Source organism: Molothrus aeneus, chromosome W (assembly GCF_037042795.1).
Source record: "Molothrus aeneus isolate 106 chromosome W, BPBGC_Maene_1.0, whole genome shotgun sequence".
NCBI classification, from domain to species: domain Eukaryota; kingdom Metazoa; phylum Chordata; class Aves; order Passeriformes; family Icteridae; genus Molothrus; species Molothrus aeneus.
In genome coordinates this window covers 2,423,091-2,449,591 of record NC_089679.1, presented here as the reverse complement: position 1 = coordinate 2,449,591, position 26,501 = coordinate 2,423,091, and the positions used below count along the sequence as shown (strand labels likewise).

The 26,501-nt window shown below is 45.0% G+C and overlaps 1 protein-coding gene across 4 annotated transcripts in view; it reads right to left on the bottom strand.

Annotated features, from left to right (window-relative positions):
* The window catches only part of LOC136568524 (CBP80/20-dependent translation initiation factor-like), a 442,202-nt gene that overhangs the window by 303,656 nt on the left and 112,045 nt on the right, over positions 1 to 26,501 (bottom strand). For 2 of the 4 annotated variants that reach the window (XM_066568532.1, XM_066568533.1), the window contains exons 4-5: positions 16,053 to 16,126; positions 15,019 to 15,123 (exon numbers count right to left, since the gene is read on the bottom strand). In XM_066568532.1, coding sequence (XP_066424629.1) covers positions 15,019 to 15,123; positions 16,053 to 16,126 — 179 coding nt within the window. Of the gene's footprint in view, positions 1 to 15,018; positions 15,124 to 16,052; positions 16,127 to 19,485; positions 26,398 to 26,501 lie in introns of those variants that run through there. The other 2 variants (XM_066568536.1, XM_066568534.1) reach the window with 2 other exon arrangements.

The following is a 26,501-nucleotide window of genomic DNA, read 5'->3' as shown; positions in this document are numbered from 1 at the left end:
TCTACATGAGAAGAGACGAAGAAAAGCAAAAGATTCAAGAGAAAGTGCTGGTGGCTGCAGTAAGGGAAGCACAGAAACAGGAGCAGGTCAGAGATTCGTTGAAAACAGTGCTGGCAAAGAAGCAAAATCCTTCCCAAGGAAAGGGTTCCAACAACCAGAAAAAGGACATCGAGTGCTACTACTGCAAGCAAAAAGGGCACATTCGAAAGAATTGCCCCAGCAAGGTCAAGGATCAAACTATGTTTCAGGAAGATTAGGGGTGTCAGGGGCTTTTCAGCTTGGGGTCCGGAACACTGAGGGAGCCCTTGATAAAATTGAGAGTGGGACCCCACAGGCAGGAAATTTGGTTTTTAGTAGATTCCAGGGGCTGAATGGACCACAGTGCAGCAGTTACTGTGAGGGTACTCTTTGAGCGATGATACAATGATGGTAATTGGAGCAAAGGGGGAACCTTTTAAGGTTCCGATTATAAAGGATGTCGAAATAGAGACAGAAATGAAAAAGTGTATAGGAAATATGTTATTAATAAAAGATGCAGACTTTAATTTGCTGGGACGGGACTTGATGGTGGCATTGGAAATCAGTATAGCAGTGGAAAATTCCCAGCTCAAGGTGAGGTTGTATAAACTCACCACCCAGGATGAGGAGAAAATTGATCCAGAGGTTTGTTATGTCCAAGGGCTGGCCGGGAGGCTGGACATCGAGCCAATCCACATTGAAATTGAAAGGCCAGGGGATCCTATTTGGATCAAACAGTACCCCATCCCCATGGAAGGGAGGGAGGGACTGAAACCAGTGATTGACGAATTGATAAAGAAAAGAACTTTGGAGCCGTGCATGTCCCGGCAAAACACCCCAATTTTGGCAGTGAGAAAGACGGACAGTAGCTACAGGCTAGTGCAGGATTTAAGGGCTGTGAATCAAAGGACTAAGACACTGTTCCCCACGGTCTCGAATCCTTACACCCTGCTGAATAACATCTCTCCCGAGGACACGTGGTACAGCGTGATTGATTTGAAAGATGCTTTTTGGACTTGTCCTTTAGCAGAGGACAGCAGAGATTACTTTGCATTTCAGTGGGAAGACCCAGAAACAAACAGAAAGCAGCAGCTCAGATGGACGTTGTTGCCTCAGGGCTTCATTGATTCCCCAAACCTTTTCGGGCAAGCACTCAAACAGGTGCTGAGTCACTCTGTACCAACGAAGGGAACAAAATTGCTACAATATGTAGACGATTTATTGATTGCAGGTCCAAGGGAGGAGGATGTGAGGATGAGTACCATTCAACTTTTGAACTTTTTAGGGGAAAAAGGATTGAAGGTGTCAAAGTCGAAGTTGCAATTCACAGAGCCCAAGGTCAGGTACTTGGGACATTGGTTAACCAGAGGGAAAAAGAAGTTGGATCCTGAAAGGGTGGCAGGGATTACTGCCTTACCACCCCCACGGACAAAAAGAGAAGTTAGGCAACTTCTGGGGTTGTTGGGATATTGCCAGCAGTGGATCGAGGGATACAGCGAGAAGGTGAAGTTTTTGTATGAAAAACTCACCACGGACAGAATCAAATGGACAGAAAAGGACAAGGACTAATTCAGGGGAGTCAAGGAAGCACTCACATCAGCACCACTGCTGAGTCTCCCCAATGTGAGATGGCCATTTCAGTTGTTCATGGATGTGAGCAATCACACGGCACATGGTGTGCTGACACAGGACTGGGCAGGAGTCAGGAAACCGGTGGGTTACTCGTCTAGGCTTTTGGACCCTGTAAGCAGGGGCTGGCCCACGTGCTTGCAAGTGATTGTAGCTGTAGCACTGTTGGTGGAGGAAGCCAAGAAAGTAACTTTCGGAGCACCTTTGGTAGTATTTGCACTACACAATGTGCGGGGCATACTACAACAGAAAGAAGATAAATGGCTCACGGATGCTAGATTGTTGTAGTATGAAGCCATTTTGATTCATTCACAGGATTTGGAATTGCAGACAACAACCGTGCAAAACTCAGCTCAGTTCTTGTTTGGGGAAGCTTCGGAGGAACTCGTGCACGACTGCGTGGAAGCGGTCGAATTGCAGACAAAGATTAGGGAGGATTTGGAAGAAGAGGAATTAGACAAAGGGGAAAAATGGTTTGTAGATGGTTCAAGCAGGGTGATTGATGGGAAAAGGAAGTCAGGATATGCAGTTGTGGATGGGCGAACAGGGAAAGTGATAGAAGCAGGCCCCCTGAACACGGATTGGTCAGCACAGGCTTGCAAACTGTACACAGTTCTGAGAGCCTTGAAAAGACTGAAGGGAAAGAAGGGAACAAATTTTACAGACTCTAGGTATGCCTTTGGGGTGGTTCACACCTTTGGAAAAATTTGGGAAGAAAGGGGGTTGATCAACACATGGGCACGGGGACTAATGCATGGGGAATTGATCTGGCAAATTCTGGAAGCGATAAGGGAGCCGGAAGAAATTTCGGTTGTCCATGTGAAGGGACATAAGGCAGAGATGCAATTCCGGACCCGGGGAAACAACTTGGCAGACCAGGAGGCCAAGACTGCTGCACTGATGATGGTAAGTACCCTGGAGATCGAAGGAATCGAGGCCCCAGACGACCCTCCTCAGCCTTCCCCAAAAGAGATTGAAAGTTATGAGAAAATTGGGGGGAAACTGGAAGAAGGTAACTGGAAACTACCAGACAGGAGAGAACTAGTCTCCAATGGTTTTACCAGGAGGATTTTGAGGAGACTGCACCAGCGAACACACTGGGGGGGCTCAGGCCCTGGCTGAACAGTTGAAATTTTTCGGGTGCAGAGGAATTTATGAATTGACCAAACAAGACGTACAAGGATGCCTGATCTGTCAGAAAATTAAGAAAACCAAGGCAAGACAGGCGATCCTGGGGAGTTGCCCCATTGCGTACCGACCTTTTGAAAAAATTCAAGTCGATTTTACTGAATTGCCCAAGGTGGGAAGGTTCAAATTTGTGCTTGTAATAGTAGACAAACTGACCCATTGGGTGGAAGCTTTCCCCAGTCCAAGGGCAACAGCTCAGACTGTGTCCAGGAAATTGCTGGAAGAAATTGTGCCTCCATGTGGGGTGGTGAATTATATTGACTCAGATCAAGGGACTCATTTTACCTTGAAAATTATTAAGCAGATGGCAGAGGCACTGGGCATTCGATGGGAATACCACACCCCGTGGCTTCCCCAGAGCTCAGGACAGGTTGAAAGGATGAATCAGACCTTGAAGGCACAGTTGTATAAATTAATTTTAGAAACTTGGATGTCCTGGCTGAAATGCCTCCCTCTGGCCTTGCTTAATATCAGGACAATGCCTCATTCAGAGACGGGGCTCTCACCCTTTGAGATGCTATATGGGATGCCATACAAGCACGGGATGCCGGTGGGACACCCCAGATGGGAGGATAGCCAGATTCAACCATATTTGGTAGCGATAAACAGAAATTTACAGGAACTGAGGAAACAGGGGATAGTATCTCAGAGCGCCCCTCTAGGATTTGCTACCCACAAAATTCAACCGGGTGACAGTGTGCTTGTGAAAGTGTGGAAAGATGTGCCCCTCTCCCCTCACTGGGAAGGGCCCTTTCTTGTCCTTCTGACAACAGACATGGCCATTCGGACAATGGAAAAAGGTTGGAGACGCAGGTCTAGAGTGAAGAAGGTCGAACATCAGGAGGAAGCACCCCGAGTGGAGGGTCACTTCTTCCCCAGGCAACCTGAAAATCAAACTCCAACGTCCTCATAAATGACTGACGGTGAACGGATCGTTTGTATACGGTCAGATTGTGTGTGCTATCCATTTGTACACTTTAAGTGTGAATACTGTCAGGGAATTTTTGTTATACGTTGCAGAAGGGGGCAGAGGCCAAAGGGATTGTGCACTTAGTGTCTGGAAGAGGAGCTTGAACTGACTGACTGTTTTCTAGCCCTAGCCACAAACTTAAGAATCATTGATTTAGACTCACAGGAGTGGTTCCACATTTTTCAGAATGAGGTGCGTGGAAAACTCAAATCTAAGGCAGAGATTTTGGATGTGGAGTGTCGGAAATCAATCAAAGTACTGTGCAGCTCAGATGCTGTCAAGGTCTCATGGTGGGGCGCCTTTAAGAGGAGGTATGTGGCAAGGTCTGAAAATGTATTCCCTGAAGAATACTCCTGCTGCCGCGAAGATGGTCTTCCTCGCTGCTGGTGGCACCCCAGGGGGCAGATGCAAAGGCAGAGGAGTACGTCTGGTGGGAATCCTGATTGGCCTGAGCCTAGCCATGTGCGGGACGCAGAGTCTGCACATTGAGACCCCGATCCATGACGGAAATGAGAGTTCCGTGGACGAGTGCAGTAAATGCACTCAGATAGTCCCAATTAAGCAAAGGGACGGGAATCTCAGCATACCAAGCCTCGGAGGAGTGCATCAGGGGTCTGGCAGGTACTGTTTGACAAACAGCACTCGGATCAAATTATGCAGATCAGGCAAAGAGATCTTGTGTATAGATCCAAAGGCAGGGATGTGGAACGGGCAGTCAGACAAGCACCAACATCAAATATGGAAAAGGAATGTAAAACTAATGTCAATCCCCATTTGCAATCAATGTAATCAGACAATGTGTGTTGGGGGAAAGACAGAGTCAATTTTTGTAGCATATCACCAGGTGAATCCATTGTGTTATGACAATTCGAGACTGGGGATGTGTGTGATGAACGGGAAAATGTACTGGGTGGGAAGTAATGTTAAATTTGACAAACAAATTCACCCTAAGCAGAGAGCCGATCATATTGGACTTAGCACAGGCAAACGATGATAGAGTCTGCCTGCAATATGATAGGGTTGTCTGTTTTGCGAGAAACAAAGATGGAACGGATCCTGAGGGAAAGATGACGGAAATTACTCAGGAGCTGAAAAGAAGGGAGTCAGAACTTAGGAAGAAAAGAGTGGAACAAGAAAGATTGAAAATTCTGGGAGAGCAGTACGAACTGCTCGAGAAACAATATGCTGATGGGGAACTACCTTCCCCAGACTGGAACTTATTCATTGATTTAATGCAGGAAATTGCCACGGAATTGGGATTGCCAAATTGTTGGATTTGCGGAGGGCTGAAATCTGCAGAGAAATGGCCTTGGAAGGGTGAAGGTTTGGCTCTGGAACAGCTTCTGAAATGGGACAACCCAAGGGTCTCAAAATTGGCACAGAGACCTGAGGGATGGGTGTTGGATCAAAGGGTGATTGGAACGATCTGCATCAGTCGAGAGGGGAAAGAATATACCGAAAGGGTGGGATACACTCTGTGTATAACTACTCTAAGGGTAAATTCAAACAGCAAGGGCAAATTCTAGCAACCAGAACCTCCTATGGGGTACTGGAATGAGAAAAACAAAACAAATTGTGAATGGAATAGACAAATAGGACTTTTCTGGGTCAAGAGACCTGGAGCCAATCCTTAACAATCCTTGGCGGGTCTGAGAGAATATTGGGGAGACCCAGAGAAAACTAACATCAGATGGAAAGCCCCAGATGGAATTTATTGGATCTGTGGAAAGAAAGCATACAGTGAGTTACCTCAAAGGTGGAAAGGATCATGCACTTTGGGCATGATCCGACCAGTCTTCTTCACTCTCCCCCGAACAAAAAGTAACTTACCAGGGAGTCCTCTGTATGAGACCCTGAGGAGGGAGCGAAGAAGCCTGAAGAAAATGATACCTGTCATAAGTGGCAGGCAAACTTGGGGGGGAGGAGGAGTGGCCAGCAGCAAGAAGAATTTATTATTATGGGCTGGCCACATGGGCCGAGGACGGAAGCTATGGATATAAGACTCTAATTTATCTACTGAACCCGCTGATCAGGTTGCAGGCAGTGGTGGAAATTGTGTCGAATCACACTTCAGAGGCCCTGGATCTATTAAGTCGGCAGCACATCCAGGTACGAGCATTTGTGTACCAGAATCGAATAGCTTTAGGCTATTTGCTGGCCGAAGAAGGGGGAGTGTGTGGAAAATTCAATGAATTGGAATGTTGTATCGAAATTGATGATTATGGGGAAACCATAAGAGGATTGGCACCTGAAATTAAGAAAGTAGCCCATGTCCCAGTTCAAAAATGGAATTCGATCTTACAGTCATCCTGGTGGGACAGATTGTTTGATGGGGCCTGGTGGAACAAAATAATGTTTTTTGTGCTGTGTTCAGTAGCAGGAGTCATATTCCTCCCGTGTCTAATTCCTTGTTTTGACCGATACATTCCATGGTACAGGGTATGCAGATACTTATAGTACCCATGGACCAGGAGTTGGCTTCTGGAAACAACACATCCAAGATCATGAGCCTGGGAGAGAGGAAGTGTGCAAGCAATGCTGCCAAAGTCTTGGCAAAATTTGAAAAACAGGTCAAAAAAAATGAGAACAATTATAATGGTTAACAGGGAATCCTGCAAGGAGAACATTGAATAAGAATTTAATAAAGTTTTCTCTTTGTAGGAGACCCTTAAAGGTGGAGGGTAGAAGTAGGAAATAAATAGATATTAGTAATTTTGGGATATAGAGGGAGTATGAATTAATGTGGTGATATTAAAGGGGAGGGATTGTAATATATGTTAGAAATAATTCATGCTATCAAAGAATGTATTTTATAAAGATTGTGAAATCCAAACGAGTCTCTGACCACAAGCAGCCTGAGAGGCGGATGTCTATTCAAACTCCAAAATTCCTGGAGATGGCTAGATAACGATCCCCCAAACTCCAAAATTCCTGGAGATGGCTAGATAACGATCCCCAAGAATAGACGCACCCAACGAGATGATCGCCGGTATCTCGAGTCATTGGAAACCGCCTAAGAACAATCATCATCCTGAAGATAACATCAATCAAGATAGCCAAAGTCGCCAGGAAGATACATGTGAATACATGACTTCCCCGGATTCGATCAACGCTGGCTTATCAACCAGGAGATGACCTTTGTCCAGCTCTGCACAGTGAAAGAACCAACTATGAATATGAAGAGTTACAAAAAGAATTGGGACTCCTTCGCCTTGGGCACAATAAACTGTATAAAACCTCATTGCTAGAAGTGATAGAAGTGACTCTCGTGAACGGGGGGGGGGGGGGGGGGGGGGGGGATTTGATGCGATAGAGGTCGGATCCAGGTTCACCCAGCGCTGAACCCAGGCTCGACGCTGTCTCTTTGGCTGTGGTGGTTTTGAGGACTGTATTTTAGTCACGGAAAAAGATAAATAAAATCTTTTCACATTTTTGATAATTTGGCTTTTCAATTGATCATTTATAACACTAGGGAAATATTAGAAGACATGCATCAGAAAACCCACTGGGGTACTCAGGCTTTGTGTGATCATTTTTTAAGGAACTATGGGTGCATTGGGATTTTTGGAGTAGCAAAGCAAGTAACTGAAAGATGCATAATTTGCCAAAGGATAAATAAAAAGGTGATGAAAAAAACAACATTAGGAGGTTGTGAGTTAGCTCATTGACCGTTTCAACATATCCAAGCAGAAGTTTAGATTTGTTAGACTCTGGATTTATTTGTAAAAAAAAACCCATTTAATCCAGAAGAAAGAGAATATGCCATATGTTGGACAGGAGATTTTAGGAGAATAAAAATCTTTAAAGTGTCAGAAACCTCCGAGACAAAACAAGAAAAGAAAAAGGGAAAAGGAAAGGGAGGGGAACAAGAGGAAAAAACAGAAAAAGAGTGGGATCCTTTGCAGGTCTGGCCCTGTCCGTTTGCAGCCAAGGTGCCTGTCTTGGGTCCCGACTCACTGCCCGCTTCAGCTCCACCTGCCCCTGCCCACACCCCAGCCCCGGCCCCGCCGGTGAATTTGTCTGCCCCCGTCCCAGCTGCCTGGTCTGCGGCTGCCCTAACGGCCATGCCTGGGGTCCCTCCTGCTACATGGTCTATGACCACCACCACAACTGCGCCGAGGTCCCATCGGTTGCAGCAGTCTCATCCCCAATCACTTCTCCCACTGCTCAATCCCCGGCTGCCCTGCCTGTACCAGCTGCGTCGGGCACTGTCGCTGCTGCTTCGCCTCTGCCGGGAGCCGCTGACTCAGCCGCCATTTAACCACATGCATGCTATCCATGGTCCCGTCTGTTATCCCCTGGAAATACTCCTTCTTCTGGTGGTTCCGGCAGCAGACCACGCCTACATCCCATCCTTGGAAGACCAAGCCTCGGCAGGATATCCTCCCCTTACCTCCCATCCTGCCCTGAGCTCTGTTCCCTTGGTAACCACTGCTCCGGTTGTTCAGGGAAACTCTCTCTCTCCAGAGGAATCACCTTATCGAAACACTAGGAGCTCAGTTAAAAGACAGCCCTCTCCAAATTCTTTCTCAAAACATGGGAGAAAGGCTATAGAAGATAAAAAAGGAAAAGAGCTAGATGAAGGGATTCGTCTATTTCCATAAAGAGATGTTCCCATGGGGGGGGTGGAACAGGGTTTGTAAATGCCCCTTTGACTTCTTCTGAGGTCAGAAATTTTAAGAAATAAATCAAAGAGATTTTGGAGGATCCCATGGGCACAGCTGAACAATTAGACCAATTTTTAGGTCCAAACATTTATACTTGGGAAGAGATGCAGTCCATAATGAAAATAATATTTTCTCAGTACAAAAGGCAATTAATCAGAGCAGCTGGAATAAAGGCTTGGGAAAAAGATAATCCGCAGGGGCCCCCCGGAGAAGACAAAATGCCAACTGCACCTCCTGAGTGAGGTCAAAATAATGAGGAGGGGAGGAAACAAATCAATGACTATCATAATTTAATAATCAAGGGAATAAGAGAGGCAGCACTCAGAGGGCAAAATGCTAAAAAAGGTTTTGAGGCACAGCAGGGGAAAGAAGAGAGTCCAACAGAATAGTTAGACAGACTTAGGAGAAATATGAAACAATATTCCGGGATAGACTCTGAAACTGATGTGGGAAAAGCTTTGTTAAGAGTTAACTTTGTTACTAATGCTTGGCCAGATATTACAAAAAAAAAAAAAAAAAAAAAAAAATTGAGGATTGGCATAATAGATCATTAGATGATTTATTAAAGGAAGTTCAGAAAGTTTATGTCCAGAGAGATGAAGAAAAGGCTAAATGTAAAGCAAAACTTATGGTAGCCACCATGAGAGAAAACAATTTCCAGAAAAATCAAAACCACACAGGCACTACTCCAAAATATGAAGGTGGTAGAGACAGGGCAAAGGAAAAGAATAGCAACCCAATACAAACCAAGTCTCAGGAGCATTCCAGAAATGTCTGTTTTTACTGTGGGGGCAAAGGGCATTATAGGAAAAATTGTCCTAAGCAGGCGAATGATCTAAAAATCTTTAAAGAGATGGGCACAGAGGAGGAATAGGGAGGTCATAGGCTCTATTTTTTAAGGAAGAAATACCATCTGGAGCCTGTGATAACCTTAAAAGTGGGTCCCCAAGAAGAAGAATTGGAATTTGTGGTAGACACAGGGGCAGAAAGAACCTGAATAATAAATATTCCAAAAGGTTATAGCGTGAGCAAAGATACTGTAAAAGTAACAGGGGCAAAAGGAGAAAGTTTTACAGTTCCAGTCATTAAAGATGTGGTAATTGAGGGGGGAACTAAAATTTGGATGAGGGATGTCTTATTGGTCCCAGGGGCAGATAGCAACTTATTGGGAAGAGACTTACAAGTGAAATTAGAAAGAGGGGTTATACTAGAAGATGGGAAAATGACAGCTAGAGTTTTAAAATTAGGCCAAGAGGAAAAAAAAAATCAACAAGGAAGTTTGGTCTGGGGAAAGAAATAGGGGAGGATTAAATATTGACCCCATAAGGGTTACAACTGAGAGAGAAGATTGTCCCATACATGTACATCAGTACCCCATATCTTTAGAAGGACGTGAAGGTTTGAAGCCAGTAATAAAAGAACTTATAAAAGATGAGACATTAGAAATTTGTATGTCTCCTCATAATACCCCTATTCTCCCAGTAAAGAAGGCCAATAGAAACTTCTTTTTTTTTTTTGAGAAACCGACGTTAAAGTTAGAAAAGTTACTATATAACTTTTGAATTTTCTGGGGGAAAAAGGATTAAGGGTATCGAGAGGGAAACTGTAATTTGTAGAACCAGAGGTAAAATATTTTAGACATTTAATAAAAGAGTAGCTGGAAACTCAACCAATAGAGAATTGCAGGAATTTTATCTCTTCCCCCTCCCTCTTCAAAGAGGGCAATCAGAAAACTACTCAGATTATTAGAATATTGCAGATTATGGATTGATGGGTACACACGAGTAATAAAATTTTTATATAGAAAATTAACTAAGGAAAATGATGTTAAATTAGAAGAATTGAAGTTAAAACTAGCCAAAGTACCAGCTTTAAGCTTACCCTTGTTAGAAAAACCCTTTTCATTTGTACATAGATGTAGAAAATGGAGTAGCTCACAGAATTTTAATTCAGGAGTGGGGAGGAGTAAAGAGACTAGTAGCTTATTTATCAAAGATGTTGGACCCAGTAAGCCACAGCTGGCCAGTATCTATATCAGCTACTGCAATCCTAGTAAAAGAAAGTTGTAAGCTTACTTTTGGATGTAAACTAGTTGTGTGAACACTTCATACAGTCCGAGGTGTGTTGAATCAAAGAAAAGAGAAAAAGATAAGGAAAAGAAAAAGAAAGTAAGAAGAGAAGAAAGAGAGAAGTTGGAAAAGGGGGCTGGTTAGCAGACTCTGGGATGTTGGAATGTGGAGTGATGATGTCTTGGTGCTGGAGGAAAACAAGAGTGGTGAATGCAGTTTCTGCATGAAGGGCAGGGAAGTGTCTTAACACATGGTTTTTAGGAGGTTGTTTGATGCCGAACTGCGGTCCGGAAAAGGTTTAGCAGAACAGGCCCTCCTTGAAGAGAAAAGAGGATAAGTTGACTAAGGAAAAAAGAATGTCAAAAGCACCTGGGTATGCCAAATTTGGGGTTGTCAAGGTTGGGAGGTGTTTGACCGCTCCGTATGAGCGGTGGGGTCTCAGGGGCTGCAGCAGAGACTGATTCATGGAGGTGACCCAGTGGCAGTGCTGGGAGCAGATTACATAGGTTTGCTAGCCAGGAGCAGGCTGGCTCAGTGGCAGAACTGCCAGGGTGGCTCCCAGGCTATCGTGGTCCTGAGTTCAGGATGGCAGTGTCAGCCCGGGCAAGTGGGTTGAGAGAGAGAGAGAGAGAGAAAGAGAGAAAGAGAGACAGAGGGGGTGAAAGGGACCCAAGGCATGCCCCCAGGGTCCCCATGCCCATGGCTGTAAGTAAGGGGTTTTTTGGTTTTGTTTGCTGTTAAAAAGAAGAAGGTTTTGTTCTGAAAAATGTGTCTGTAAGGCTAAAATAATTAAATGTTGCCCAAAAAGTAAAAAGCAATAGATGTGATTCATCTTGTGTTAAAATTGGCCTGGCCTTTCTTGTTTAATTAATTGTAGCTGACAGAAAGAAGAATTTGCCTCTGCAGCTATTAGCACAGCTAGATACAAGAAGAAGAGGCTGCTGTGGAGAAAGCTTTTAGCTAAACCCAGAAAGTTTTGAAGAAAGCTACTGGTAAAAGGTAATGCAGTATTGTCTTTCCTTTATCACTATGCTATTAAGAAGTCCTTTCCAGGTACTACTGAAACAGCAATCCAAACCAGGGAAAGAGGGTGAATTCATACCAGCAAAATCAAAGGACTTGTGAAGGAACCTGAGGAATGGATTATCACACCTAAACCGGGTGAGACCAAATTGTCTTTCAAACGGGGACTGGGTGGTAATGGTTTGGGAAGACCCGAAATGATCCAAGGAATGTACAAAGAATAACACCTAATTAAGAAATAAGGCAAAGCTTACATCACTGGTTTCAAGCACTGCCTGAATAAAACATCTTGGGGAGAAATACTTCAGACAGAAGGATCAGGACTGTTTTGGTCAAAGAGTTCTTATATTCTGACCTTAGCCTGTGAATTGTACAGGGGAGAGGAGGAATTACCATTTCCATCAGTGCCATACTGTATACTTTATATGACTCATCCCAATACTGGACATGCCAGCTGGGTTATAAGTAAAGGTTTGAATTGTGGGAATAATTACTATTGTAGTTCACAAAATTTATGCTCTTTGTGGATAGGAATTATTAGTGCCTGTTGAATGGGAGATACCTGAGGAACGGTGGGAAACTACAGTTAAGAGGTGTCAAAAACTATTTGCCTGGAAATTAGCTAAGATAAAGTGACAAGGAAATAGAGGGCAAGACCAGATTGGCCTCTATATTCGCCACCAAGAAGATCAAATCCACCTACTGAGTGTTGCAACCTCACAGGCATGGGAGGTGGGAGTATAAGCCATACTGGACCTCTGTTACTCCTGTTTCTGTCACTCATTTGTTGTCTTTTCCCTTTCGGGATACCAGCAAGATCATGTCACAAATGCTACAGAAAGCATCACATGGAAAGAAACCAAAGTTCCTCTTTTATGACACACACCCATGTCAACAGCCACTGTTATAACCCATCCAAATTAAGAACCTGAAGGCAAAACTGAGAAAATTATTGGATTGCAAGAAACTTATGAAAAAGTGGTAATAGACGGGGAATTGAATGTCCAAAAGGAGAGAGATGGATTTGTTTTACATTTAATCTTAAAGATACAGTTCAGGATTTGGTAAAAAAAACAACTAATAAACAAAAAAGTAAAACCAGCACAGCAATCTAACTCTGTACTGACCCCAAATATGTTGCGTTGTATTACAAGACTCCAAGCAGTTATAGAAATGATAACAAATAAAGCTGCTCGGGCATTGGAATTATTATTGAATCAGCAAAGCTAAACAAAAACTGTAGTGTATCAGAATAGGTTGGCTTTGGACTATTTATTGGCTAACGAAGGGGGTGTTTGTGGAAAGTTTAATATATCAGATTGTTGAAAATTGATGACCACAGAAAAGTCATTCTAGAAAAAGCAAAAGAAATCAAAGAAAAAAAATTATATAAAATAACCCAGGTACCAGTACAATAATTAGGAAACAATATTAAAACCTACCTGGTAGGGTAATGTATTAGAAGAAATTAAGATTTTTCCTTTTATGTGTTACAACTGTTTTATCCCCTGTTATCCCCTGTTTTATTTTGCCAGCATACTCCAGAAGATGCAAGTAGACAAGAAATATTGCTCAAGCCAAATGATTTACAAAGAATAAGAGGAGGGATTGTGAAAAATGCGTATTTTATTATTGGCTTTTCTCAAATATTAAAATGAATATTATATGCGTTATGTTAGAAAGGTATGCTGTATTAATTTCCTTTAAGTAGTGTGGTAAATATAGTTTAGGTTATAACATAATGTTAAAATAGGTACTATGTATGTGAGATACTTTTTTTAAAGAAAGGACTTGTACTGAGATAGCAGCTACAGGACACCTAAATCTTTCAGAGAAGAAGAATTTATTGCTCTCTTATCAGAAGAAACTAACTTCTTCCCGCCTCGCTCAGGTCTGAAGATGCCATTAGGATTAAGAGGAAGAAGCTGACACTGACCAGACAGAATCCTTAGTGTGAATGGAATTTATGCATCATGTATGAGGTGTATGAATTTGCAACAGGCTATTGCTTTTAAGGGTTAATCCTCTGTTAACGTGTGTCCTTTATCGGGCTTATTTTGCCCAGAAAAAGGTACTCAGACTGTCCATAACTCTGTTTTTTATTCTCTTGTATTGTCCTAATCACAATTGTTCAAATTTTTATTACTCTAATTATATTACTATTTTATAACCATTTTATTACTATTAAACTTTTAGAATTTTAAAACAAGTGATTGGTGTTTTTCACAAAAGATAAGTGTTCTTACCAAAGGCGAATAGAAAAGAGAGCAGAGGGGGGAAAGAGACGGAGGGAGAAACAGAAGACAGGAACAGCTTTACCACTAGGACCCCAGGTGCCCTGTTGGCGTCAGCTTGGCAGATGGGGCGAGTGCTGCAAGCTGTGGTGAGCCTGCACTGCTCTTGTGACCAGCTGGGCACTATTTCCTAGCAGCAGCGGGCAGCCTGCCTCTGGTGTCGATGAATTACAGCTGCAGGCTAGCTGCTGCGGGCTGTTGCCGGGCAACATGGGTACAGGCAGGGTGCAGGCAGCAGCTGTTCCACTGGGGAAACAGCGGAGCACTAGGTTGTCGTGGTGATGAACTGCCTCAGGGAAGCAGCAAAGCAGAGCAGATCGACAGGTGCGGAGAGGGAAGCAGGACTGCAGGGAGGAAAAGGCAGGGGGGAGGGGGACCAAGCTGGAAAAATACTCCCAGTTGTGGTGGAGTTAACTGCTTTTATGTGCTAAAGCTCCTCCCATAGCCTGATTTCCTGGGCATTTTCTCCCAGGCATCCAGGAGTCTGTCCCCCTGGCAAAGGGGGAGGGGGTCACTCGCAGCCCAATCGTAAAAGCATTCTCTCCCTTGATTGGTGCCAGGTGAGGTCTCCCCTTAACATATGATACCTGTTAAGGCTCCCAGCACGTGCACAGCCCCTATAGTAATTTTTCACCTCATGTATAACATATGTTGAGGCATAAATAAAAATTGTGAGAAATGACCACTCACTTTTAAAATTTTAAAGGTTTATTAAACCTTAACAAAAATACAACAAAAGGACTAAGGAAAAATTGCAATGCTGGGAGCTCCCCTGCCCCCCGTGACTACCAGCCACGTGGCTCATCTTCAAAATGGATTCTCCCCCTTTTATATCTCTAGCCCCTCCTAGAGTCCTGTCAGTCAACACCTTCCTTGCTGTCCAGTGGTGGAGTTCACTTTCTTCTACCTTGATTGGAGGTCAGGTATTAATATAGTAACAAGTCAACCCTCCCAAATGCCCTGACTACCAAGACGATCCCATGATAACAATGGGGGGGGGGAGGACATATTACAGTAACATACCTATACATCTACAAAACTTCTCTTAACATACATATAATGTTCACCCCTTAGTTGTGAGAGCCAACCATCTCATTACTCATCTATAACAAAAATCAAATCGGTCCCTCTCAGCATGGTGTTGCATGCACAGCACTCACCCTTCTCTGTCTTTTTGAGGCAACAGGTGTTTGGAGTTGTTTTGCAGCTTCTTGTGAAATTGGGTGAAATCTAGTTTTTCAGGCTGCAAGTCCCATGTCGCACCACTAGGAAAGAAAAACGGGAAAAAACAAAGAAAGAAAGTTCACTACTAACTAAATACCACTGAGCTGAAGAGCAGAGGGCACATAGGAGCCTACAGGCAAGGAAAGCTGGTATTTCACAAAGCACCACTCCCTGCTGCAGAACGCATGGATGGAGGCCTCTAACCTTCATACTTCTGTTCATACTTCTGTCTCCTTTCTTTTAATTTTTTTCTCTTTTTTTTTTTTTTTTTTTTGAGATGCTGAGCTCCTGTTGCTTGATTTAAACCCCTAGTTTTGTAAAATGATGCAGCGTGATCCAGCACGCACCTTGCAAGCCATACTTGCTCTCTATATAAAGGGGGTATTGCAACAGGTAGTGGTCTGGTCCATGCAATGGAGATATTCTCTCTGGTCCTGCACAACCTGCGCCAATGGCCTGGAGGAAGTGCTAGGTGGGAACTCAACCCCCACAGATTCTTGCAGTGCTCCAGGCACAGAGAGAGATATGCATAAAACTGGACAGAAAACATATCTCACTGCTTTCTCCATGTTGAAGCATGAATTGAAGAGCTCTTTCCAGTAGCTGCAAAGCCAACACATAATCACACCTCCATTTAATAGAAGTGTAAAAACCTGGAGCAGTAGCTCAAAACTGCCTCAAGTCTTGCCTGTGCAGCTCTTGGATGATTACAAGTAATTGAATCAGTATCACTTTCAGATGTTTGGACTGCAAATCCATTCAGAAGCTTCTCCAAAGCACATAGGACACTTTAAGTAGATTGACTGTGCTTAGTGCTGCAGGTTAAATTGGGATGGAGGGGAGGAGGAGCAGTGATGCAAGTACTGGCAGAGTACTCACTGGTGCTTGGGTACTAGCAGGGTGGATATGCAGGCAAAGGCTGAGATGCCACAGTCCATCTCTCTCTTAAAGCATTTTAAAACTGACTTACCTGAAGGAGTCAAAAGTGTTGGCAGCCCAGATGTCCGTGCCCAGCATGTCAAGGGAGCTGTCCTTGTTGCCATTCTAGGAGGGAGGGAAAGGCAGTTACTTGCCAGAAGGCACAAAGTGCTATCCAAACCACAACACTGCCTGGCACAGCCTCTCCTACTGCCAGCTGTTTAAGTGTTCCAGCTCTGCATATGGGCTCCTCCGCTCCTATATGAATCCATGCTCACTGCAATGCAGAGTCCCCTTGCCCACTGCAAAAGTGCACCAATGAAGGCAAGAAGTGAGAGTTACAGCCTTGAGGACACAAGGCTGCGGACAACACAGAGCAGATAATTTATAGGCTCAGCTCTGACTTCTGCCCCTCTATCCATAACCTTCAAACCCACTAAGGTCCAGTGGGTGCAGTGCCATTCCAGTCATAAAGACACAGCTTCAGAGTCACAGACCCATTGAGGTGGGAAGGAACCTCTGAAGCTCATTTTGTCCAGCCCTCTTGCTCAAGCAGGATCACCTAATATAGAATAGTTTGGGTTGGAAGGGACCTTTAAAGGTCACCTAGTCAAATCAGGTGCCTAAGACCACATCCATATGGCTTTTGAATATCTCTAAGGATGGAGATACTCTTTCCCAGCAGCTATCAGAGCCTGTTGTCGCCAATAAGGATGGGGAAAGTCATCCTGTTTCTTCAAGGAGTTATGGTGTCATGACTTCTCCTTGCTCTAAAAACAGGCAGGGAACATTGGAACCATGCACTGTGCCACCCCTGCCATGCACACTAGCATAATATATGGTAGGGATAATTCATGCTATTAATGTATGGTTTAAAAATATTGTGAAATCCAAACCATGTCTTTTGGCCACCCCGGCCGGGAGCAGCTGTCTTATTCAGATTCAAGTAGTTCCCGGACCTTGTTAAGATAACAATCCAAGCCGAAACATAAGAATAGAAGCTTCCAGGACGATGATTGTCGGTTTCCCGAGTTGTCGGGAGCCACCCGAAAGCGATTATCGCCTTGCCGATTGCATCTATCAAGATAGTCAGGGAGCCACCCTGATACATCTGAATACACGGCTCCTCCAGAGCCAATTGACACCAATGGCACACCTGGACGAGGCTTTTGTCCACCTCTGCACATGGAAAGCAACAGTGATGCATGTGAAGAGACACAAAGAAAATTCGGTCATCTTTGCCTCGGGCAGAATAAACTGTATAAAACCTCACTGCACAAAGCCGCGAGCGTGAACTGGGGTGACTCTGACACTCGGGAGGTCAGATTCGCGTTCATCCGGCGCCGATCCCGGGCTCGACGCTGTCTCTTTGGCTGTGGTGGTTTCGAAGACCCAACTTCAGTCTTGCAGACAAATTAATAAATCTTTTAGAAATTTTTTATAATTTTGGCTCACGATTTGATCATTTATAACACTAGCAAATGGGTTCACATGGTTATTCTGGTACACATTCTACCAACACTAAGGTGAAGATCTTACACTCATCCTTCAAGGCCTCTTTACAGTCATCAGCCCTCACATATCCTCCCTGCAGAAAGAGGGCTGCCCTCTCTACCCTTTACAGGGGAAGAAGTAAAGCGGATCGGATTTTACAATTCAAGACCATTCAAGAAATCAAACAACTCAGACTTAAATAGGATAGAAACGTAAATGCATCACAAATAGGGAATCCCATATTATCAATTCCCCCTGCCCATTTCTTATGTATTTTCAGATTATTAATCTTGAACATATTCAGATTATTGAAGTATTTCAGCACAAATAGTCCCACTCTGGTGAAACATGCAGGTGAAGGTGGCTTCCATATACTCCCCATTGTATAATTTCTATAATTTTAAAATATTATTAATAATAACCAAGGTACTAAAAACTCAAAAATGCGACTGTTTCTTAATGAAGTCCCAGACCTCAATCTCCCTATAAAGTGAGGAATCTTTTCCCAATGAGCAGGATGCACATCCTCAGTGCACATCACAGATAGTTTCACTTCACAGCCATTCCCAGTACAATCAATTTAGACACCAGATACTCCAAACAAAGCCATATTGCTCCCCTTTTTTTGGTCTCCTCAAAGGGGTTTATGGACTATGACTTTAACCTCCAGGCATCTGCAGGTTAACATGTCTTCATCAAGAAACAAAACATGAGAAATATATGAAATTCTCATGATCGATGATGGAAAGCAATCTTTTTATTTTAGGCAAATATGATTTTCTCCCACCAAGAAGATAAATTAGTTTTCTAAATCCATAGAAACATCCTCATGCAGTATAATGAAAATACACATGGGCAGGTCTTCTTAGCCATCCTGCAGACAAATTAATTTCTCTTTCCACTTCATAGAATCATAGAATCATTAAGATTAGAAAAGGCCTCTAAGATCATTGAATCCAACCATTAACCCAGCACTGCTAAGTCCACCACTAAACCATGCCCCTAAATGTTTCCTATGGACATGGAATATTTGAAGTTACAATGAGGCTGAAATAAACAAAGCCTGATAAACAATACTGGCAAACTGTTAACAACAGATGAGGAGAAGACTGAGGTACTCAACAACTTTTTTGCCTCAGCCTTCAATTGCAGCCACTCTTCCCACACCTCTCAAGTGGATTGACCGAAAAATGGGGACTGGAGGAAGAAAGTGCTTCCCACTGTAATTGAAGATCAGGTTGTGAGAGACTGAAATGTTGATGGCTAATGACTCAAAACAATCAGCCCTTTGTAGAGGCAGCAGGGTGCTTTTCTGAGGCTAGGTTTGCACTCCCTTAGGGGAAGGAGGTGTGTTTGGATGTGTGGTGGCACAGCCTCTGGTCTGCATAAAACAGAGAGGAACACCTACCATGGAAGCTACAAACTAGATGAGGCAGACCCTGCAGAGATAGGATGGTGCTTTTTACCATGACAACTGTCCTCCCTTACAAAAACTGGCTAAATTGTAAAATCCCCCCCAGCCCCTGGGGAAGGTCACATTCACATGGGAAATTTAAACATAGGCCTAAGGGTATTCATCCCTTCTGATGGGGCAGAACTGCACAGAGGTGAGAGGCAGCTGTCATGTCTTAGAAGGTGTCATAATGTGGATGTGACAAGTTGGTCAGAGAGCCAAACAGATAGGTTTCCCAGGCATTGTTCTGGGAAAGTTGTGAGAACTATGAGAAAGAATTAAAACAATTCTTATCTCGGTCTGTGCACCTACTGTTTGTGAACATGTGGAATGCGCGTATGTGATGTTTATGGAAAGAGATGTACAAGAACATGTTGTTCCTAATCAACCTATGGTGTGAAAGGTGTTGTTTTAAGGACCAACCAGGTTCTGGGTTGTTGCCTTCTTGTGAAGGCCGCGATGACCTGGTATCGGAGTCCAGCACTGCGATCTCCTCCTTGGGATCCCTCGTGGCCAATAACGGACGCTGACACCAATGTGGTGGACGGTTAAAGGCGTTTATTGAGGGGTCTCGAGGGTATTTATGGACTAAGGGGTTTCTCTACGTCAGACAGGGGTTTGGCTATTCTTTCTAGGGTTAGTATGGAGTGGAAAGTTACTGGCATCCATAGGTTAGGGGGCCTACACATTTGGCTACATTCCAAGGGTGATCCTTATCTATGGGGAGAGGGGTAGAAGGATTCCTGTAATTTTCCGTCACAGCCCGAAATCTTCCGAACGCCTGTCCCTATGCCTACCACACTTCCCCCCCCTCTTTCACAAATGAACGAGGTAGTCCTATACGTAGGCACTGAAATGAGGTAGGAGGTTGAGATCTGACTAGGGAAAAGGGTCTTGGGAAACCTGAATAAGTTTCTGCCAGGCAAGTCTCTCGCGACTGGCAGTGTTCCCTGTTGAATTCACAGTAATTGTTGCTGTCCCACGAACAGGATGCTAGCCCGTTCTAGGCGGGCCTGAGCGAATGAGACTAGCTTGTTCAGCAGGCATGGCCCGAAGGTAATAGCTAAAAGCAGCATTGCCAATGGACCTATTAGGGTAGAAATTAGGGTGGTTAGCCATGGTGATCGATTGAACCAGGATTCGAACCAGCCCTGTTGGGCTTCCCTGTCTTTCTGTCTCTGAGCCGGTCTGTTTCGGAGTTCTGCCATGGAGTCTCTAACGACTCCTGTGTGGTCAGCGTAGAAACAACATTCCTCTTTCAAGGTGGCACACAGGCCTCCTTGTTGCATGAACAGGAGATCCAGTCCTCTCCTGTTCTGCAGGACCACTTCTGAGAGCGAGGAGACTGACTTTTCTAGAAAGGAAATGGATTTCTCGATCCTCTGCAGGTCCTCGTCAATGGTCATCTGCAGCTGGGACAGTCCTTGGTGTTGAGTTGCTAGGGCTGAGACACCTGTTGCCGTTCCAGCCGCCCCTAGGCTGAGCAGCATTGCGATAGTTATACCTGTTAGTGTTTCTCTCTTGTGGAGCCGGCTGTTTTCTTCGAAAAGGTGGTACACCTCTTCGTCTGAGTGGTACAGGATCCTAGGGATGATCAGAACTTGAACACAAAAGTTGTTAGAGTTAGTGAATTTGGCAAGAAACACGCAGGGACTCACTCCAGATCTCTGGCAAACCCACATCCCAGATGCGGATGGGACTACCCACTTATTATTCTTCCTGTCAGGCTCAACTACTTCGGTGCAGACGTCGCCTTTCCGCTTAGCTAGGGTTGCATTGCCAAAGCATCTGCCCTGACCTGTGACTTGACTCAGGGTAATTCCTTTGCGGGGTGTGTCCCATCTGCACTGGCGAGGGGCATCGGCTGTGGAATAGCTGAAGGGGGTATCTAAAGCGACTCCTTCGTAAAAGGGGGGTTTAACATCGTAGCAAAGCCAGCAGGAGTCAGTTAGGTTAGGGTTAGATTCATTCAGGGATAGAAAGGTAGCTTCTAACATGCGAAGGATTGGGTCCGAGCCTGACCTGGCTGAGCGGCCTATCTGGAAGGCTTCCTCATCGCCAGTCGGGACGTCGGTGACCCTTGTGGGCAAGGGTTTGGGGTAGGTCATGTTTCTCCCTTTCTGTGTGCTTTTGCCTGTGGGAGCATAGGGTATGAAGATCCCCTGCTCCACTATGGGTTGGCATAGATGGGCCGTCCCGCATCCATAGCGGGAGGGGGCTGAATCCCGCACGTCCCCTCCCTCTCAAAAAGCATACGGCTTATTTGCACTATATCAAAAGGGAGTAAATCATCATTGCTAAAAAGACCGTCCACGAGAGTGGAGACCACCCCTGAGTTAATTCCTCTTTCTGAAATAGCTTTTACTATTGTCTGAACGTCTTTGGAATTAACGGGAGTATATGTTCTTTGCTGGTTCCCCTGGGGTCCTGTAATTCTCACCGGGAAGGCATGCACCGATGCTGCGGGCGCCCATCCCGCGCATTCGATTTTGATTTTACCCCAATCGGTGAGTTCGTATTGGGGCTGGTTCTCGACTGTGTTGAAAGTTTTATTTGGTTTCGTCCGAAACCGCATTGATTCTGCTTTCTCTGCTTCCGAGTCGCTGCTGGACTTGGTGGGCTCCGCAGAGCGATCTGGGGAGCTGTGGCTCCCTTCAGAGTCGGAAGTCGACTGCCAATGAACTTCCGGTTTCTGCTGCCGTTTTGTTCGGCTTCGGCCCCGCTCCTCCCCTCGGGGGCGGTGCCGCTCCCGCCCCCTGGGTTCGCCCTGCCTCCCGCAGGGAGGGATCTCTCCCATATACGGTGGCATCAGTGGGCACGGTTCCCGAGCGAGTGCCCGCCCACTGTCGCGCCCCCACGCATGCGCGTCTGCTGGGATCCACGGCTCCCGGCTGGGCATGGGCTCAGCGCTGGTTTCCCGCGCATGCGCGTCCGCGGCTGGCCGCGTTTCCGGGTTCTTCCCGCCGCGGGCCGACGGGCTGCACCCCTCCTCCCGGCCACCCACGCCATATTCAAACGGGTAGGGCGGCGGATCCCCTCCGCCGCCCGCCCGCGCGCCTGCTTTCTCGATATTTCGGGCTTCTGCCGCCAATCCCTCCCAAAAGGACTGCGCGCGTCTCTCTGCTTCTTGCGCTAAGTCGACTATCGGCGGGGAAGGGATGGGCGGGGAGCCCGCGGGCACCCCGGGGGGCTCCGGAGGTGGTCTGGGTCCCGGAGGGTCCCCCGAAGGGGTCAGGGGGTCCCCCGGGGGCTCCGGGGGCTCCGGGGGCTCTGGGCTCGGGGAGGGATGGGATGCGCCCAGCCCCCGCGTTTCCCCGTTTTCAATCGGGTCGCCACCGGGGGGGGTTCGCGTTATCGCCCCCTCCCCCAGCTGTGGCGTGATTAACAGACGGGAACGCGCAGCGTTCCACGTCTCCCGTTCTTCTAATGCTTTGCATAGGGCTGCTTCTGCCTTCCCCCACGCTTTCAGGCTTTTGCTGCTGCCTGTGGCTTTTGTGTCCTCTGCTAGCGCGACAGTACATTTCTGCCACACCTCAGAGTGCAATATATCTATGGGTCGACCAATGACCCCGAGTTCTAGGAGTCTCGTTAAAGCGAGATTAAAATTCCTGAGCTCACATTTGATTCCCCATTGCATATGTATCAAACTTACGACCTTCGCTATCGCTTCCATACGAATCGCGGGTCCTGGGGCGTCCCCCTGCTTCGCTATCTGGCTCTGTGAGTGCTGTCCCCTGGCCAGGAGTACTCCCGTCGCCCAGACTCTTCGTCCCGGGTTTCGGCACCACTATGTTGCCTTCTTGTGAAGGCCGCGATGACCTGGTATCGGAGTCCAGCACTGCGATCTCCTCCTTGGGATCCCTCGTGGCCAATAACGGACGCTGACACCAATGTGGTGGACGGTTAAAGGCGTTTATTGAGGGGTCTCGAGGGTATTTATGGACTAAGGGGTTTTTCTACGTCAGACAGGGGTTTGGCTATTCTTTCTAGGGTTAGTATGGAGTGGAAAGTTACTGGCATCCATAGGTTAGGGGGGCTACACGTTTGGCTACATTCCAAGGGTGATCCTTATCTATGGGGAGAGGGGTAGAAGGATTCCTGTAATTTTCCGTCACAGCCCGAAATCTTCCGAACGCCTGTCCCTATGCCTACCACACTGGGTGAACGATCCTGCTTCTAAATATGGGGAGTTTGTAATAAAGCTTGCTTAATGCCTTCTGAAGAGACCTAGGGTGTATGTGTTGCTCATTCTGCTGTCTGTAACTCAACGATGACATCATAAACCATCAAAGGCTCCCAAAGTGTGTCCAGACTCATTTCTGAGGCCTTTCACCAGAGGACTTGTCTCGGTTTGAGACAAGTTAGGAGGAAACATCCTGAAATGAATGTCTCCTCTAAAGAAAGCAGGTTTTGGCACTGCGTCACCCCACCAAATGAAAGTAATTTCTTGGAGGAAAGTGAAAAAAACCTGTTTATTTAACACACACAGAGTGCACACAGGCATGGGAAAAAAGAATAATGTTAATTATTAAAACCTTCTCACTGTGGAGAAAGCTGGTGGATTCAGAGTTCTTTCTGTAGGTGTGGCTTAGCTCTTCCTGAGGTCCAGAGCCAGGATGTGACATCCCGACATCCCAGGGCCTCCCCACTGGCTCCCGGCTATGGTCTGTTCTTGGACCAGAGCAAAGCTGAACAGGTCCAGAAAAAGCCACAGAAGTCAACAAATAAGCTGTATGAAGTCCTGGGAAAACTTCTTGCCTCAGCTAACAAAAAAGAAACTAGCTAAAAGCAAAGTGATTAACTCTCCTGAGACATAAACTTTAAGAAATTTAGGGATTTTAGAGGATCTGAGGTTTTAGTTAAAGATAAGCTTTATTGGAGTTAATCAAAATAAATGGGTAGGCCTTGATGAAGTTAAGAGTTAGTAGTTAACTAATAATTGATTGCTTGTCAACATAATGTTTGGTTAGCTGGGTCTATAATGAAGAATATAGAAACTGATAAATAATAGCTTTTAGGAACATAAGACAATTGTAGGCCTCCTCTGTTCTGAAACCAATTGAAGACGGGGAATGGGAGTTCTACCAAGGGTTCATTTGTCATATTTGCATTGCAAAGGTAGAAAGGTCAGAACGAGGAAGACTTCATTTACTTCCTCATTTTGGGACCCCTCCCCATGAAAGGGACCACTGACCCATTTCAAGGAACAAACTAAGCATGCCTAATAGCTTTTGAACTAATTACCATACCAAGCGGGGAATGGGATGTACCAAAGTTATGAATATGCATTTGTATTTTGGGTATTCAATACTTGTATAGATAAAAGGACTCTGTAATCACCTGCAAATTGCGGTGTGTATTTGGGAGCTATTCCGAACGCTGCCCAGTGTCACAATAAACATACACTTTCTAACTTTAAACTGTTAGAGAGTCTTTGTCTGCCACAGTTGGATATCAGTACTAGATCAATATCCATATTTTTAATAAATCACTCCCTCTCTCTACTGAGAAAAAACAGGGGAGGATGTGTGTTTAAACACAAACCACTGAAAGAATTCCCCCATCTTCCCCCCCGCCTAGACCTAGCTTAAAGTTACAGTACCCATGTCTGGGCATATGGGCATAAAGCAGATAACAGGGGATAGAATATCATAAAGTCACCCCAAGACAGGACTGAAAGCTCCCAGCCCCCCAGGGAAAGTACCTGGGAGTTCTCACCTAGCATGAGCATATATTAACCCATTGTATTTTGTGTTTCATGGGCTTTTTTGTCCACCCTGACAGATCAAGATGGTGACCATCACTTTGACAAGACTACGACCATCACTTCGACCAATGGACATATTAATTGCAACAACCAAGTTTCACTGTGACATTCATTGGTGATTATATGTTTTAAATGAATTAGCCAATTTGATTAATGAGGAGAATTTATTCTATAATTAAAATACAATCATAAAAAGGCCACAAGCAAAGATCAGATCAGCGCTGAACCAGGCTAACAGTGTGGAGGGGGCACTATGGCTCCTCTCCTCTGAACATTACAAAGAGACAGCTCTTACAAAGTCTTTTTTATACATTTCCAACCTCTGAGGGTGGCCAGGGAGGGTTTCTTGCTTTCTTATTGTTGATCTTATCTTTTTAGCATATTCATGTAGTTTTTCCTTTCTTGCTGTCCCTCTTGCAGAGAGTTTCTTGAAACTGGTAAATAATTCACTTTGTTAGAGGAAAATCTCTTGCAATATACATTCTAGGAGACACATATTTATCTTATCGATGATGCATATTGAATGCATATTGGTGGGCTTTGGTCCGAAGAATAATTCTCTGGAATCAACATTTCTGGAGATGAATATTCAGGCTAGGATTTTGGTGCATATCGCTGTAATCTCATCAGAGGGAATTTCCTGGAACCCTCCTTTGGTATGCCAGGATTTTCATCAGGCGAGATTACTGTAGCCTCAGCATGAATTTATACATATCATATATTACATATGTTTCTGCTCTTATCCTTTCTTTCTCTTTCTTTCTTTTCCCTTATACATTTTCTTAAGTGATATTTTAATGCTTTCATATTGCTATATTACTATAGATAGTAATAATCAAAATGGCTACATACCCGCTTTCCACTGCAACCAAATTGTTCTAAAATAAACCTTACATCCATATATTTACAAGCACCAATCATTCAGTGTCATTTTATTCTAATCCACCCCAAGGGATCTATCAACAAGAACCTGGGTTACTCTTGCCTTGTGGCGTGGGTCATAACACAAGTTTGTGAACACCCAAGGAACCTGATTGTACATAAGTCCATGAGACCTGATGAGATGCATCCCAAAGTCCCAAGGGAATTAGCTGATGTAGCTGTCAAGCCATTCTCCATGATATTTGAAAAGTCATGGCAGTCAGGTGACTGGAAATAGGGAAACACTACACCCATGTTTAAAAAGGGTAGAAAGGAGGACCCTGGGCACTACTGACCTGTCAGTCTCATTGGTATGCCTGAGAAGATAATGGAACAGATCCTGCTAGAAGCTCTGCTAAGGCACATTGAGGACAGGGAGGTGATTTGAGACTGCTAGCACAATTTCACCAAGGGCAAGTCTTGCCTGACCAACCTAGTGGCCTTCTATGTTGAAGTAACTACATCAGTGAACAAGGGAAGGGCTAGAGGTGTCATTTATCTTGACTCCTGTAAAGCCTTTGACATCGACCCCCACAACATCCTTCCCTTTAAATTAGAGAGACTGTTCAATGGATAAGGAATGGGTTGGATGATTGAATCCAGAGGGTAGTAGTCAATAGCTCAGTCCTGATGGACATCAGTGTGTATTGGGTTTTTATGGCCAGGTTTTGGTAGTGGGGGGGTTACAGGGGTGGCTTCTGAGAGAAGCTGCTAGAAGCTTCCTTCCATGTCCAGGAGATCCGATGCCATCTGGATCCAAGTCTGGACCAATCAGAAATGGTGGTAATGCCTTTTGTTATAACACATTTAAGAAGAAGGATAAAAAACAGTTATTGTGCAGATGTAATTGTGGGCAGAGGAAAGTG